This window comes from Sus scrofa, chromosome 8 (genome assembly GCF_054392235.1).
Source record: "Sus scrofa isolate SSC_HxYL_T2T_F1_AM1 chromosome 8, Sscrofa_HxYL_maternal_Yorkshire_Landrace_v2.0, whole genome shotgun sequence".
Lineage (NCBI taxonomy): Eukaryota > Metazoa > Chordata > Mammalia > Artiodactyla > Suidae > Sus > Sus scrofa.
This window is the reverse complement of record NC_139390.1, coordinates 95,113,142-95,130,993: the sequence shown is the minus strand read 5'-3', so window position 1 is coordinate 95,130,993 and position 17,852 is coordinate 95,113,142. Positions and strand designations below refer to the sequence as shown.

The window sequence follows — 17,852 nt, the reverse complement described above, 5'->3', positions numbered from 1 at the left end:
CACTATGGCAAGTTTCCTGAGTCCTAACACATAGCTTTAACAGACAATTACTGGAGTTGTGCTATAGCTATCCTGTGAATGCTTCTGAGGTCCAGAGTTGAGACTTTGACCCGTGATCCCCAGGCTGTGCTGCCATCTCACTCTGCTTTCTGGACTCAATCCACCACTGCACCTTGCCATTCCAAGGTCCTGGTCACTTCTGTATTCCCTCTTACCAGCACAAGTATCAACAGTAAGCTCATGAGAACCAGGTACCATTTCCACAGATGTCTTAACCCTAGACGCCTAGGTCACAGTCACAGCAAGCTCACATATGCTCCAGGACCCTGATACTGCGGTAGTTCCATGTGTGCCTGATCCTAGAACCCCAGTTCCAATAGTGCTCTGAGAGCTCCGTCAGCACATCAGACCAGGCACCAAGAGGGGTCTCCTCAGCTAAAGCATCCTCCAATGGTCAAAAGAGTAGAGGGAAAGCAGCAAGGCCTCAGCAGCCTTAGCGTTTGGAGATCCCAATAGCCCTACCTGCTACTGCTACCTGCAGGTCCTCTATAGCATTTGCCAGTAAAGATGGCCACAGACTGGCCAATTTCAATTTCACCCAATGGAATGGCATGGAGACTCCATCACTGTGCTTTCTCATGAACCAAAGACACTGCATCCCACTCAGTAGAGGAGCCCACAGCCACATCCAGGTAAAGGACTTTCCTTACTAGAGCCAGTTTGAAAAAACTGGTAGAGGTGACTTCACCCTCAAATGCACAGATATCAACACAAACCATCAGAAACATGAAAGAGCAAGGAAACATGACAACACCAAAGCAATGCAACAGTATTGCAGCAACTGACCCCGAGGAAATGGAGGTCTGCGAGTTTTCTAAAAAAGTATTCAAAATAATGGTTTGAAAGAAGCTGAGTGATATACAAGAGAACACAGATGAATCAGTGAACTCAGGAACAGTATAGAAACAATATGAGAAATTCAACAAAGAAACAGAAATCATTTAAAAATAAGAAATTCTGGAGAAAAGGGATACAACTAATAAAATGAAAAAATGTGATAGCTTCTACCATAGGCTTAATCAGGCCAAAGAATGAGCTTCAAGACAGATCTCTTGATATGATCCAGTTAGAGGAGAGTAAAGAAATTAGAATTAAAAAAAAATGAAAAAAGTATATATGAACTGTGGAACATGACCAAAAGAAATGATATCCATATTATAGGAGCCCCAAAGGAAAAGAGAAGGAGAAAGACACATAAGACTTACTTAAAAATATAATGGCTGAAAACTTCTGAATGGTGGGGAGAGATATGGCCATCTAGGTACAGGAATCTAAAAAATCCCTAGGTCACACCCAAAGAGATCTTCACTGAACACATTGTAATTAAGCTGTCAAAAATCAAAGACAAAAAAAAAAAAAAAAAGGGACTCTTGAGAGCAGCAAGAGAAAAAAAGAACCATCACATTTGAGAGAATCCTAATAAGGCTATCAGCAAATTTCTCAGCAAAAATCTCACAGACCAGGGGGAATGGGCTGATATAGTCAAAATGCTCAAAGAACAAAAACTGCCATCCAGAATATTTTTCCCAGAAAATCTGTCATACAGAAATGAAGGCAAGATAAAGACTTTCCCAGACCAACAAAAGCTTAGGGAATTCACAGGCCTGCCCTACAAGAAATGCTAAAAGAGTTCTTTAGGCTGAAACAAAATTTTATATGCTAATCAGTAACATGAAAATATATGAAAGTATGAAGAAGAGGGAACACTTCCAAATTCATTTCATGAGGCCACATTACCCTGATACTAAATTCAAACATACTATAAGAAAAGAATGTTAGAGACTAGTATCCCTGATGAATATAGATGTAAAAATTCTTAATAAAATATTAGAAATCCAAATTCAACAACACATTAAATGGATCATTCACCATGATCAAGTGGGATTTATCTCTGGAATGCAAGGATGCATTCAACATAGAACTGGAAGTTTTAGCCAGAGCAATGAGGCAGAAAAAGAAATAAAATGTTTCCATATCAGAAAGGAAGGAGTAAAAAGATCTCTGTTCACAGATGACACAATCATACATGGAAAAAACCTCAAAGACAGCTAAAAATCTGTTAGAAGTAATAGATAAATTCAATAAAATTGCAGGATACAAAGTAGACACACAGAAATCAGTTGTTTTCCTATACATTAACAAATAACTATCTGAAAGAGGAATTAGAAAGCAATCCCATTTATAATAGCATCAAAAATTAAAATACTTAGGAACATGTTTAACCAAGATGAAAGAACTGTACCCTAAAAATGATGAGATTTTAATGAAAGAAACTGCAGAAGACACAAACCAATGGAAAGATATTTCATGTTCCTAGACTGGAAGAAGTAACATTGTGAATATTTTGGATGCAACATGGGTGGACCTGGAAGATATTATGCAAAGTGACGAAAGTCAGACAGATAGAGACAAGTAATGTATATCAGTTATGTGTAGAATAAAAAAAAAAAAAAAAAAAACTGAACTAGTGAAATTAGAGCATGGTTACCAGGGCTGCAGAGTAGAGAAATTTAAGAGATGTTGTTTAAGGATACAAAACAACTAGAAACTAAACAACTAGAAACAACTAGAAACTAAACCAATTCTGGAGATCTAATGCAGAACAGTGATTATAGTCAATACTGTATTACAAAAGTTGCTTGGAAACTAAATCCTAACTGTTCTCAACAACGACAGCAACAAAAGAAATGACAAATATGTGGCATGGTAAAGGTATTAACTACTCGAGCATCATATTGCAATATATAAATACATCAAATCAACACATCCTACACCTTAAATTTACACAATTTATGTGTCAATTATCTTTCAATAAAAAATTAATTAATAAATACAGAAGACAGGGTCTCGCACTAAATCAGTTGTTCTCAAAGTGTAATCCTCAGAGCAGCATCAGTAGAGTCACCTGACATGTTAGGATAACAACTTTTGAAACCCCATCCTAGATCTACTGTATCACAAACTGAAGGTGGGGCTCAGAAATCCACACTTCTGACAGACACTAAACTGTAGGGACCACTGGGCTGAGTGATTTCTCAGGTCATTTTACCTGGGCAGCCGTAGAACGCTGTGGCTCTACTTTCCTGAGATATTAGGCCTTGTTCACCTCTTATCTTTGTAATCAGTCCCCACAGAATCTCTTCAAATTACTACTGGTCCTGGAGCCTCCTGGAGCCTATTGTCTTGATGACTTCAGACTCACATCATCTCTTATCCAGACATGTCATCTTTCTTCTCTTTTATGACTTGTCACCTGTAATCGTCCCTTCCAAGAACATTTAATGCCACTAAACAAAGGTATGTTTTTTTTCATCCTTTACTTTATAAGAGTGTTCCAAGTTGTTTTCCCTGGCACACTAATTTTTATAACATCCATTATTTAATCACAAAGGGCCCAGCAAGCACCATTTTGACAAATGGTAAACTCTGTGTAAATGTTTCTTGAATAAAATACATTTTGTCACAGCCAACTCTTGACACTGAAATATATGTGGAGCACAGGGGAGCACTCAGAGCAGTGAAAGTTCATGTTTGCAGAAAAAGGAAATGATAAAATTATCCTAGAAAACAGACTGTGGAAAAGTAGGTATCAATTAACAATAAGGGAGATGTGGCTTTTGTAGGCAGAGATGGAGTCAGGACTACCTGGTAGGTTGAAACAAGAGGTCTTCCATGGTCAGCGCAAAGCAGTGGGGTGAAGTCAACTGGCTCTGCAGCCCTTCCTCTCTGGGAATTCCTGCAGTAGCTTCCTGAGCTAGTCTCTGCAACAACTGCCTTTCTTGAGTGAGTATGTGGGACAGAAACTATTCATGCATTTATCTACTGACATTTTTCTGGGTTTTTTTTTTAAATGTTACATCATTTTTTCCATTCTTTCTTTCTTTCTTTTTTTTTTTTTTTTTTTGTTTGTTTGCATGCACAGCATGCATAAGTTCCCAGGCCAGGGATCCAACCCACACCACAAGAGTGACCCAAGACACTACAGTGACAATGCCAGATCCTTAACCTGCTATCCCCACAAGGGAACCCCAGAGATTTTTCTGTCTATTAACAACTGCCTTTTTCATGCAGTATCTGCTCTTCCATGTCCCCAAACAAAAGCCTTTTCCAAAAGCATGTCTGCATTCTGGAGCCCTCGGCACTTTGCTTTCTTAGACATCTTGCCCATGCCGCAACACTACGTGGGTTCCAGACAAAGGGAGAACAACTTAAGAGAGCTTGCTGCTTCACCCTCCTTCCTCAAAGCTCAACCTGGGTCTTTTATTCAGTAGCATGTCAGAGCCAAAGAATCTTCTGCAAGTTCCCGTCATTGCACAGTGGTTAATGAATCTGACTAGGAACCATGAGGTTTCGGGTTCGATGCCTGGCCATGCTCAGTGGGTTGAGGATCCAGCGCTGCCATGAGCTGGGGTGTAGGTCACAGACATGGCTTGGATCTGGTGTTCCTGTGGCTGTGGCATAGGCCAGTGGCTGCAGCCCGATTCGACCCCTAGCCTGGGAACCTCCATAAACTGTGGATGCAGCCCCAGACAGACAAGAAAGAAAAAGGAAAGAAAAAAAAGAATCTTCTGATTCTGAATACCTAGTCCCTTCTTTGCTTCTATGTTCCGTCAGCCCTGCTGATAGTCTCCCCATGGCTTTCTTATCCTCTCCCTTGGGATTTTTTTTTTTTTTTTTTTTTTTTTTTGTCTTTTTAGGGCTGCGACTGAAGCATATGGAAGTTTCCAGCCTAGGGGTCGAATTGCAGCTGTAGCCACTGGCCTACACCCCAGCCACAGCAATGCCAGATCCGAGCTGTGTCTGTGACCTACACCACAGCTCACAGGAATGCTGGATCCTCAACCCACTGAGCAAGGCCAGGGATTGAACCTGCATCCTTATGGATGCTAGTCAGACTCATTTTCCCCGAGCCATGACGGGAACTCCTTCTCTTGGGATCTTGAGATGTAAATAATCTTTATCATATTGGATGTTTGAGTATAGTGACTGCTTTTGGCTCTGCCTAGCTGTTAGAACCACACCAACCTTCCCCTCCAGGTCATCTATGGCCATGGCATCAGACAGCAGTGCCCTGCAGAGGAAGCCTCCAGCTTGTCCAGGAAAGTCAAAGAGCATGTGGTCTCCAGCAACAACTACACATATATAAGGCCCTAGTCCCATGGCAATATTTCTCTAAAGTTGAACTACTGAGTCCACATGTGATGTTTTTAGTCATGTAAGCTATAAGACCAAATAGCAATTGTGGTATTTTTAGCTTTGCTTTTCATGTTCAGTAGCTGTTCTTGAAATCAGTTGAAACAGCTACTGACCTTGCACAATCTAATTTACCCAATCATACCTGGGACAAGCACAGGAATTATACCCAAAATACAGGAAGCTTGTGAAGTGCTAGCAGAAAACCCATCTTTCCCAGAAATCATAATAAGAATAATAGGACCTATTTATTAAAAAAAAAAAGGCTTTAAAACCTTTTCACGTACATTGTCTCATGTTATCCTCATAACAAAGATAGTTTGGGCTCCTAAGAAATGCAGCCAAACTCAACTCATTTAAAACACTGAACCACAGACTTGGTGAAGAGCCTATCCAATGCATTCGACAGCTTTCAGTGAAGCATCATAAATGATCTTATCACGACACACTTGGTGCAGTGTATGCTTTCAGGACTCTGGTATTGCAAAGTCACTGCCCACAACAGTGGACTACAGCCATCCTGCTGGTACTTTCCAGTATGAGTCTTTAGAACTAAAGATTTTGTTTAAATACTGCTGTCCTCAATATCTCGCCCCAAGCCAGAGGGACCAACTTCCAGAGACTCAGTCTCAGCTGTGATAAAGAAAAGCAGCCAAGCAAAACGGCTGCCAGGAGCCATGGCCGGGTTTTATCAGGTCCAGTTATCCCCATGAATTTGAGTAAGACAGTGGGGTTGCTGCCCACTTTTCCTTGGGTGAGAAGTTCATGTTTCTATAAATAAATAAATAATAAATAAATAAATAAATAAATATCGAGAAGAATGAAGCACTCTGTCACAGATGGCAGAAAAAAAGCTCTCTGCACACCCAACTATTCCCTTAAGAGCACATTTTTTTTTTGTTTCATCCTAGGAATGCTAGCAGAGAAAACGTGGTTCAATACTGGCATCCTGTGGCCAGAGAAATTCATCAAATCTCTCAAACTTTCAGCTCCTAGGAATCTGAACATTCCCTGGTTATCTGAACTCAGCAGCCCGTCTTCGTTTTCTGAATGCGATTCAGTGACCTTGCATTTTTTTTAAGGGTAGCACCCTAGGTAAGATGTCTTTTGATACACTATCCTTTCACCAGGCTAATATGTTCGTGCATATCAGGGTAAAGATAAGTGATCATAACAAGGCCAAAGAACGATCCCCAACAGAACAAACAATATGATGTTAAATTTGTACACACTGCGCCCAGCCAAGGTCTCTGGCTTCCAAGTTCACACTGAGTTTCCCCCTAACAACAGGAAAGCAGTTGGGAGAAAAGGCAAGGTGGTGATTCAGGACTCTGCTGTGTTGCGCGTGTGTGCGTGCATGTGTGTGTGTGCGTGTGTGTGTGTGTGTGTGTGTGTGTATGTTTTGTTTTGGCCAAAGGCTAGAAAAATACTTGGTGCTGTTGCAATAAATATGAATTTTCTTTATTTTACTACAAGAATACTGCCTAAGAGGAAAATGAAACAAAATTACAGAGGATTGTTGCTTTTTGCAAACTCACTTTCAAGGCAGCTATAAAGATAAAGGGTTACAATGATGGCAGTTTAAAGGCAGAATTGCCACTCTCCCTGGTAAGACTCAACAGCACTGTTTAGAACCAAATAACCATTATGGGGCCACTGCCTCGCTGCTACTTTCACAAATGGCTAACACTAAATTGTGTCCTTGGAGATATTCCAAACATCATTAGAGACAGAAAAATGGCAGAGAACTTCAAAATTACATGAGAATGGAAAAACCTCAAAGATGGAGCAAGCCTGAAAATCAGTAGTTGATATACACTGGCTGAGAAATGGGACAAAATATGCACATGTTAACAGAAGGAAAGAAAGTTTTGTTTTGTTTTTTTGTCTTTCTAGGGCTGCACCTGCAGCATATGGAGGTTACCAGGCTAGGGGTCTAATTGGAGCCATAGCTACTGGCCTATACCACAGCTCACAGCAACACTGGATCCTTAACCCACTGAGAGAGGCCAGGGACCAAACCCACAACCTCATGGTTCCTAGTTGGATTCGTTAACCACTGAGCCACGAAGGGAACTCCAAGAAAGATTTTTTTAGAGTCAGGTGACTACAAACAGAAGGAACCAAATGCCTACCAAGTGGACAACAGCAAGCAATGTGTTGGTTCATAGTGTGCTCACTCACTGCAATCCAACTCTAGGGCTCACTGCTTCTTTCTCCTAAATCCTCATGGTTTTCCATGTGCTCAGGGGTTTTAATCGTCCATAGCCAGGGTCTGAGAGGACCACAGAACAGTGGTGAATACTAATCTGTCCTGAACACTGGTAACAAGCAGTCCTATGAGTAAATATTGTTTAACAAGACTCAGTTTTTTGTTGTTGTTGTTTTTTTTTTTTTTTCAGAAAAGGCTTTATATTTATTGCCTACATTAGGAAAAAAAAAACCATAACTAAAAATATTCTACAGAAAACTATTGTGATCTTAATAAGAAACAGAGATTAAATATCTTGCTACATAATCAGTGTACCTATATTAGCCTCAAAGAACCTAAATTTTAGTAACACTTCTCTGGGGAGTAGTGTTGCCAGTGAGGAAAAAACAAAACTCAGTTATAAATGGTAGTAGAAGGTCTAAAGATACCAAATTGAAAGCTAATAAAGAGTAGTAGCAGAAGGTCTATTTTTTTTATTTATTTATTTTTGGTCTTTTTGCTATTGGGCCACTCCCACGGCATATGGAGGTTCCCAGGTTAGGGGTCGAATCAGAGCTGCAGCCACTGGCCTACGCCAGAGCCACAGCAACGCGGGATCCAAGCCGTGTCTGCAACCTACACCACAGCTCATGGCAACGCCGGATTGTTAACCTGCTGAGCAAGGGCAGGGACCGAACCTGCAACCTCATGGTTCCTAGTCGGATTCATTAACCACTGCGCCACGACGGGAACTCCAGAAGATCTATTCTAAATGGCTAGCTTCCAAATGAGTTTGTGGAGCACACTAGACACGCTTATACAAAGGGGTTTTTTGTTTTTTATTTTTAGCAACATGGATATTATTTATTAATAATTTTACTAGAAACCTCCCTGAACTTTCTTACTGGGCTTTAAAAAAATTAATGATGGTAAAGTAAATAAATTAAAATGAATGAGAGAACAAAAGCTGATTTTTAAGCTCACCAAACTCATCAGCAAGAACACACAAACTCCTTGGGATTTTCTACCTCTCTCTCTTTCCCCACGCACCCAATCTAAAAACAACATGGTGTCCAGCATATGCACGTTCAAATCCTCAATGGTTTAACATCTGTACACTTAAAATTCTCCATCTCCCTGAGTCCTGGTCTTCCCATCTGGGTATAGAAATAAACTAACTCTCACATGGAAGTTGCAGAGGATTGAATGAGATGATGACGTGAGAGAAAGGGCTTGTTCAGCAGAGTCTCTGACAGAGTTAGCCTTGCAACAGAGGCTGAGAGTAAGCCCCCTTCATACCTTCTGATTTACTGTATTTCTCCTCCCACAACTCACCAGGTCACCAAGCTCTTAAGTTTTTCTTCTCTATTATTTTTAGCTTTCTCTCAGACCCTGCCAACATCACTTACGTTCAGACCTGCTGTCAGGATTACTGTGCTCACCACCCATCTCTATTCACGAGAAGGTCCTCATCCTCATGTTCTTTAATCTATCCTGGCTGCCCTCAACCCCCAAGACAATTTTCACAAAGCACAAAACAGCCCGAGTTGGAATTCTAAGTCTTTTACTTAATATTTGCATCACTTGGAATAAGTTACATGGCTTCTTCCATGCCATAACTCAAAAATCTACAAAAATCTATAATTTTTCCTATTTTAGAAAGTTGTTATAAGGATTAACTAAGGTCATATATGTGCTAACAGACAGAAATCACTCAATTAATGCCAGCTGTTAGTTTTCATTATTTTTGCTTTTTTTATGACCGTCCATGATTCAACACTAGGGTAGCATTATAATCATGACAGTTAAGACCTCTGCAAGTTCTGTGTAAACTCCCCACCAAACTGCCTACCATTTGTCAAGTAGTATGTCACCATCTAGAATCAATAAACTGTATTTGACCCAGAATAAAAATAATAGGGTTAGTAAGGGATTCAAAAGAACAATTAGGTCATTTACAGAACGGCTGATAAAATTCTATCTAAAAATTTGTTCTCCTGAGAAATAATTAAAGCAACTCAAACTAAATATCCTGAAAGGATCCAGTGCCTCTACTCTAAACATTCTTCCTACTTTTTCTTCCGCCAGTTCTCATTAGAATGCAATAATGTATTCAGACTCACAATTTCCGCAATTATATTTTCAAACTTTAAGGTGTGCATGTTTTATATGTCCACATAGATGGGTTTTCTACAGCATGGTCCCTCAAAAGTCATGAAACTACTTAAAAGTCTTACCTGACATTCTTCGAAACCACTTGGGTTTCTTGTCCCATATAATGAAGAGATAGTAGGCAGGGACCCCGGTCAAAGTGATGATGAAGCCAATCCCTGTGCTAAATGGGTCTGAATAAAGCGAAAGGGCGACCACGAAGAGACACGTGAAGGAAAACAAAGCTGGGATGAAGATCGGCACCTGGAACACAGCACAGAAGAAAATCACTTCAAACGTGGTTCCAGAGACAGGAGGTGGGTTCAAGATGAGAACGTCGGTCACGTGGCCAGGTGACAGGCACCATCCGACCTTACTTTAGTATCAACATCTCTTCAACAGGGGACAGAGAATGCATTAACCACACTCCTTTAAGTTTCTTTTTCTTTTCTTTTTTTTTTTTTTAAATCCTTGGACAGAGCAAAATCTTAGGATAAATAAGTGTTTTATTAGAGATATTCTGTTTGAATTATTTTACTAGTTAAGGACCATTATGATTTATGCTTTTGACTTTAAAAGATTGGTTCTTTGATAATTATGATTAGAATCCACTTTAATGTAGAGCCAAGAGCATGGGCTGCTTGTTACATGTTAAAGCCCTTCAGTGCATATTGATTTTCTGTTGGAGACTCACAATAAGAACTGACAGGGATAAAACAGGCCAACTCTTATTCAACCAGTAATAAAGATGTTGCCAGCATTAGGCAATGCATATAATTAGAAAGAAATTCTGACAACATGATGGACAACATTATCTATGTTATTTCTTAAAAGCAAATAAATACTGAGGTCGAATCAATCCGTGAACACTCAAGGCCAAAGGCAATGAGAAGCATATTTGTCAGCCCTCCCAAAAGGAAACACTTCGTTATGGTAAATGGACATTTTATTAAGTGGTGAATTCAGACATCTTCACTTTCCCTAAATATTTTACATTTCTATTCCTTCCGGAGTACATAATGCAGAAAAGGTGTAATGTAACATATCATAACCTTTAAGAATATTTAAAATGCCATTTATTTTTTGGAAAGCAGCATCATTTTCAGAGTTTTTATTTATTTATTTATTGTTGTTGTTGTTTTTAATGGCTTCACTCACACCATATGGAAGTTCCCAGGCCAGAGACTGAATCCAAGCCACAGCTGTGACCTATGTACCTGTGGCAGTGCCAGCTCACTAACCCACTGCAATGGGCCAGGGATCGAACCCTCACCTCTGCAGCAACCTGAACCACTGCAGTGGGATTCTTAACCCATTGCACTACAGCAGGAACTCCCATTTTTAGAGTTTTCATTAGTGAGGATTCTATATGTGTCTGCCTCACTCTCTCTCTCAGCATGTCCGTCTACAACTATTCAGCATGAAGAAAGCAGCAGTCCATACTTTGAACATATCAGATATCAGACACATTCATGGAAAATAAACATAACAAACCCCCACTTTCCAAAAATGTGACATACAAATGTATTGAACTCTGTACAATTTGATGAACTATTTTTCCAGACCAAAATAAACCCAACAAAAAGAACTACCTGCAAGAGTTAAACATTTTATTCCAGAGGATGCTGCCCTCCGCCCAAGCTCCTCATCATCAAGTTATGACAAAATGAGAACTAGGTATTAGGAGAAAGATTTATGTAAACCCATCAAGATTGCTGAGGTTACCTTGAAAGGACGATGCATATCTGGGCGTTTGTATCGAAGATAAATCAGTCCAGCCACTGCCAGCCCAATAAAAAGCCACCTGGCAAAACTGAGGAAATTCAAAAGACTGTAGAGGTCCCCAGAGAAGAGCATTATCATGGTCAAAGGGTGCTGAGGGGAGGGAGAGAAAAATGAGTGAGTTAGAAGACAGGTGATGTCAAGCAATGACATCACTATTACTATTACCTTTACCAAATGATTCCTTACACTGATGAATTACTACTGTGATGAAAATCTATACTCAACCAACTTCTCTTGTTATAACCTGCTCTAACCCTCTCTCTTGCCCATGTGGATGCATTATTTTTAATTGTTTTTCATTTGAGTTAAAAGAATAGGTTTTCAAAGCGTAAAATATGGGATGCCCAGTGACTCAAAATTAAAGCCACAGAGATTGAGATAATCAGTAAATAACTGATTCTAAAAAACAAAAGTGCACCCAATTCAAAAATTTGCAGAAAGCTCTGCAAATGCTTTCTGATGAGCTCTCGGCTACGCACACACAGGCAACAGGGCCACTTCTTGGTGACTGTCATCTCCTGAATGCAAAACGCTGACATTTTCTTCCTCCACACTTCCTTCCCCCATGTGCTTGCCACGTACGACCCTCAGGCGCACCGAAGAGAAGGAAGCGCAGAGATGAGCACAGCAAGTCTCTACAGCTGCACATACCAAGGACGGTGTGACTGATAGCAGAGGCTTAAAATAAAAGCCCTCTTCACAGAGTAATACATTCTGTTCCCACAAGTGAAATAAACTTTCAGATTCCACACATAGAGTACCTGGTATTTTACAGAGAAATTTCAAGGAAACATTTGGAAACAAATTACATTCATGAAAAAGACCAGTGTTCAATGCATTCTGTGTGCTCCTGACAGCAGATGCCATCTGAGAAAAATGTGACACAATAGTAGGTAAAAAGGAAGGTAACACAGCCAATGGGGATATGTAGACTTTTACACCTGACACGGTCTTTTGTATTTCACAAATGCTTTTCTCTTCATGAAGAATCCTACAATTCAAATTTAAATTGTTGTGCTTTTATTTCTTCCAGTCAGGGTTGCTATCAAAAGTCTCACTTTTAATCACAGAATCACTGCACTGTCTTAAGATTTCATCAACTTTCCTAATAATTTTGCGTGCATTTCATTATAAGGGGCCTATGATGAGCCTTCTGGCTATTTGGGGACTGTAACTTTTAGCTCCACCTTTAGTGAGTAGAATTGGGACATGCTCTCCTACATCCTTTTCTGTGAGGCTTTATGCGAATGACAGGAACCAGGATAATCACTTTCCTTAGATCTCACAAATGTCTACAAAGGTGAAAAACAAGTAATGTGGTTATTGCCCCAAAGCATCAAATATGCATCGGAAATACTGGATAAAGGGAAGCCACGAAAAATATCCTGCCTCTTCAACTCCACCAAGATACTCATAAAGCCAAATTAGCAGTGAATGAGAACAGAAAGCACTAGCTAAAGTCGAGTTTTGCTAACCTGTTCTTTGAGGTTATATCTAGACATTCATATTAACATGCATTACCAAAACAATAACAGCTGGCAGAGGAGTGTGTTTGCGGATGTGAATCATGGAGAGAATTTCTGGAAGGTGACCCTCCCGAGATGCAACATAGAATAACCTGATGGGAGAGAAATGTAGGCTTGATCATTTCCAAAAGAAAAAAAAAAAAAACCCATAAGTCTAAGAGAAAACTTGCATGTTCTTCCTACCAAATGGTTTGACATTTCTTAGGTGATTACTTAGGTTACACTTTTCAGGTAAGGTAGAGTACACTGTGAAAAATTGGACTTGGAATTTTATAAAATTTGCCAAAAATATCATATGAGTCTTTGAGGAGAAACAGTAGCAACATGTGACACAGCATAGTTCACCTTACATGTAAAGAACTGGTGGTAAATTCAGTTCTAGCCTCAGCACTGCATGTGTGTTGTCAATCCAATCCAACCCAACACACACACACACACACACACACATAACATTCACATTCATCTGACTGGGTTTTGCTTGTTTTTAATTGAAGTACAGTTGTGTTAGTTTCAGGTGTATAGCAAAGTGATTCAGTTATATGTACATATATATCTATTTTTTTCATGTTCTTTCCCCTTATAGCTTATTATAAAACATTGAGTATAGTTCCTTGAGCTTTATGGTAGGTCTGAGTTGGTAATTATATTAAAAAGGACTACTGCATCGAACAAAACGAAAGGTATATGGGTGGTGGGATAGTGATTTCTGATGTATCTTACTTTAGCTTTTTTCTTTAGCTAAACAAAAGATTTAATTATCAGAAATAAAATACTTTTGTTTAACTGTGTAGACACATATGATTAAAAAAAACGAAAACCAAAAACTTCCTGCCTGGCTTCAGAGCAGGCTATCAGTAGCCAAGCAGTGCCCTCTAATGGACAGAATGGGATGTGCGGTTGCTACTTGGAGGAAGACAATCTTGCTTGTCCCTTTAAAAACAGGATCGGAGGCACTACTTCTTTTCTTTTTAAATTTATCCAATCTCAGAAACAGAAATGCATTTCTAGAAATGCTTGAACTCACTCACCTGGAGACAGCAAACACACCACCATTCATGGAGCCAAAGCAGGAGAGGGCAACAAAGATCGGAACTGCTAATGAGAAATTTCCCAGGAGCCGCTCAGAAAAGGTCTAGTGAAAGACATAAGGAAGCAAATTAATGCTTTGCCAGAAAGTGGAATAAAATGAAACAATTTAGGCCGAACTTGCTCTATGACTTTCTATTCACCTGGTGATACGTGTGTGTTTTATAATCCCTCTTTTTGGTGAGTGTCAGACTAATCTCCTAGGACAACAATCAAAGGTGGATACCATGTCATTCCCTGTTGCAAAACTATGGGCAATGGTCTAAGCAAGCCCCTTCCCTCTACTTTCAAAAAGCAATGATCCATTGATCCAGTCTTTAATCAACTATATCTATCATTTCTGAATCTAGTGAATAAAAACAGCTCAATTCATAAGTTCTCCTTTTGGAGACAGAAAGCCTTCTGTATACCTTTTCTTCAGTCTGGGAAGCCACGTTTTTGGAATGAAGTATGAATATACACTGAGACGTGTTACAGATACATGTTTTATATAACAGTCCCACCATTGTGGCCTAAAAGTGTGAACAAATAAATAACTTAATCATGTATATCATAAATGTGAGCAGTTCTGAAAAATCTTTCACCCAGAATAATCACATCAGCTGAATCTCTGTTTGTCGAGTCAATCTGGCCCTCTCAGGTATGTGCCAATTTCTTCTCCAGTTTCTTTTTTTTTTTTTTGTCTTTTTGCTATTTCTTGGGCCGCTCCCGTGGCATATGGAAGTTCCCAGGCTAGGGGTCGAATTGGAGCTGTAGCCACCAGCCTACGCCAGAGCCACAGCAACGTGGGATCCGAGCCGCGTCTGCAACCTACACCACAGCTCACGGCAACGCCGGATCGTTAACCCACCGAGCAAGGGCAGGGACTGAACCCATAACCTCATGGTTCCTAGTCGGATTCGTTAACCACTGCGCCACGACGGGAACTCCTTCTCCAGTTTCTTATTCAAAGGATAGAACATCCATACAAGTCTGAGGAAATCGAGCCACAGGAAATACGAAAGATAAAACTTCCGACATTTCTTTTTACTCCATGGCAGGTGCAACACTGCAAATTTTCATGAAGGATGTATTTTCCAAAATAAAACAAAAAAGAGTGGGATTCTTTACTTGTCCTTGATGCAGCTGGTGCTATGTAATTAATGGACACATGACTCTCAAAGACTAAGTGCTGCCCTTTGTCTAGTAAGATGAGACAAGCACCCGACATCAGGAAGCTCTGTGCCTTTGCTTGTCTAGTAGAAGTTACAGCAGTGGGCAAAGTCTTTTTTTTAATACAGTGAACTTCTACACAGGTTCACATGAAATGAGATAATTTGTTCCTTGTGGATGTTGCTGATATGAGGTAATAGTGACTATTTTAAAAGGAACTGACATCTAGTGATGGGAAGTTCTTTTTTTCACCGTTTATTGTTATAAAGGTCACGAACGAATGCTCTCTTACTAGCTAAGTTTTTATGCCAAAAAGCATGTCACAGAATAGCAGTCCCATCACATGACCTTTGGGAGCAAAGATATTCCTGAAGTCAAATAAATTTTGGACAATGCTGTAAAATTATGAGTATCCACTTCTGAGGGAGTTAAAATGCACATTAGCTTCTACAATATTCTGAGGAATACTACAGCAATGACATCTGTTTAACTTTGAATAACACAGGATTTCTCCAAATTAATAATATCCTAGAATTAGTATTCAAAAGGATATATATATATATATACATACACACACACACATACACACACACACACACACATGAAAAAAACAAATGTACATGGTCTGCTTAGAAATTCTTAAGTGTTACTTTGGGGAAAAGATGTTAACTTTTGTAAAAGGTCCAAACAGGAAAGAGCACAGAATAAACTGCAATTTGCATACCCCAAATGCAGTCATTTAAACTCAGAAATTTCCCACCTGCCCTTTACGACATGTTGGACGAATAATGCCTTCTATTCAACATGTGTGTGTGGAAATATGCTTACAAGCACGTATGTGTGGAAATATTTGACACGAAAGTAACAGTACAGAGAAATCATGTAGGATTGTAGCTGGATCAGCTAGATGGAATATGCTAAGGTTTGCCCTAAATTTTTAAAATACTCATCATTCTTCAAAAAAAAAAAAAATTAACTGCATTTCAAACCACTTGCTGCTGGAGGGAACTACTATGAAACTGCATCAACTCATTAACCCAGATTCCAGTTGGCATTTTCCCAACTCAGACTCACCACGGCCACTGCCTTCGAAAGCAACAGTTCCTCGGCACTAATGGTCGTGAAGTAGGCCACATTTGTTAGCACATAGCCAGTGGTGACAATGGCCATGGATATACATATCGCAAGGGGGATGGTTCTGAAATACACAAAGGAATAGCTTATTAGTCATCTTTTGTTAGTCGTTTCTCTGAAACCAAAGACAACAAGCTAATCCAAAGAAAGATTAAAATAGTACGGATAATTTCAGGTTCTGCTGGGTATGTATAAACATTTCATCAGGGTGAAGTACCACCTCTTTCTTTGTAATGGAATAAAGTCCATGAGGGGAGATACTACATTGTCTTGCCCACTGCTCTATCCCATTCTTGTGCTCCATAAATCCCATAGCACTGGTTCACCAACTTGAGCATGCATCACCTGAAAGGCTTGTTGAAACAGATTGCTGAGTCTATCTTGAGAGTGTCTGATTCAGGAGGATTTACATTTCTAACACATTCCTGGGTGATTCTGATGCTGTTGGCCAGGGGACCACACTTTGAGATTCACTGTCCTATATGCCTTTCTAACACTGGTTCACTTGCCTTGACACCTTTCCAAAGAGGTCTTTTGCATTCAGTGTTTTCCCCTCAGTAATGCCCCTTGCAATCAAAAAAGTGTGTGCTTTTGGAAGCGTGAGAAGAGGATACATCCACCTTTCTAAGTAACGGTAATAATTTTGAATATAACACAAAAAGCCAGGAAATGCTCCCAATAATGGCTTTGCTCTGCCCTGCTGTGAGTTCAAAGGAAGCTCAAGATCATGAGTATCTATTAAAGCAACAGCATAGATAATCCCATGAAATTAAAGGTGACATGCTGTGAAGTACATATGACCAGACAGTGCTGACACTATGTGGCATCAAGAAGTACCCGGCACCAATGCAATGTTATGTCTTCATTTAATGCACTGGGAAAGTCAGGAAGTTACTGACCCTAATAATTTGATTCCATGTTACCAATACACATTACTTGCTAGCATAATCACCTCTTCAGACATTTTCCAGTTCAAGCAACTTAAACCTTCAGTGCCTTGCACAAAGGCTGATGGGTTCTTTTAGCCATAGAGCTTATCAGCCCTCATGGAGCCTTAACCCTGCTGGGTGCCGCTAATGAAGACCTCCATATAATTTCTTGCAGGATGAAAATTCAGTTCCGAACCAGGGAAAAAAAAATAAAGGCACAGCCTGCCTCACTCCCCAAGCTGGTGTGTTGAGCGCACAAAGTCCCAGCTCATTACGCTGAATTCTCTATCCCCTGTTGAGAACAGGCAAACCTAGCCCATCAGCAACTGCCATTCATTATGCTGCTTGGAGCCTGACACGTCCCCTGATCCCCAAAGCCTTAAGCCTTGATGGGGAAACACATTGACCTCTAAAATCCTGGTATCCTAATAGGAAAGGAGCAGATGTTTCTCTTTCCCAGTGTGAAGAGGGTCCCGTGGAATTTTCTGCTCACACTATAACATGCATTGCTCCATTGCTCGTTGTGACTGATGAATGTTAAATGTAAGCAAAGGAAATCACTGGGCCAGTTAAATACAGAGGGGTAAATGGCACAAGGCGAGTTAAAGACAGATTCTGTTTCTTTGAAAGAAAGGTGATGGATCA

At 40.0% G+C, this 17,852-nt stretch overlaps 1 protein-coding gene across 8 annotated transcripts in view; it reads right to left on the bottom strand.

The window, feature by feature from the left end:
* The window catches only part of SLC7A11 (solute carrier family 7 member 11), a 376,273-nt gene that overhangs the window by 9,044 nt on the left and 349,377 nt on the right, over window positions 1–17,852 (bottom strand). For all 8 annotated transcript variants that reach the window (XM_084972872.1, XM_084972876.1, XM_084972875.1 and 5 more), the window contains 5 exons: window positions 16,219–16,342; window positions 13,935–14,038; window positions 12,902–12,998; window positions 11,321–11,470; window positions 9,682–9,859 (listed from right to left, as the gene is read on the bottom strand). In XM_084972872.1, the coding sequence (XP_084828998.1) occupies window positions 9,682–9,859; window positions 11,321–11,470; window positions 12,902–12,998; window positions 13,935–14,038; window positions 16,219–16,342 (653 nt within the window). The remainder of the gene's footprint in view (window positions 1–9,681; window positions 9,860–11,320; window positions 11,471–12,901; window positions 12,999–13,934; window positions 14,039–16,218; window positions 16,343–17,852) is intronic.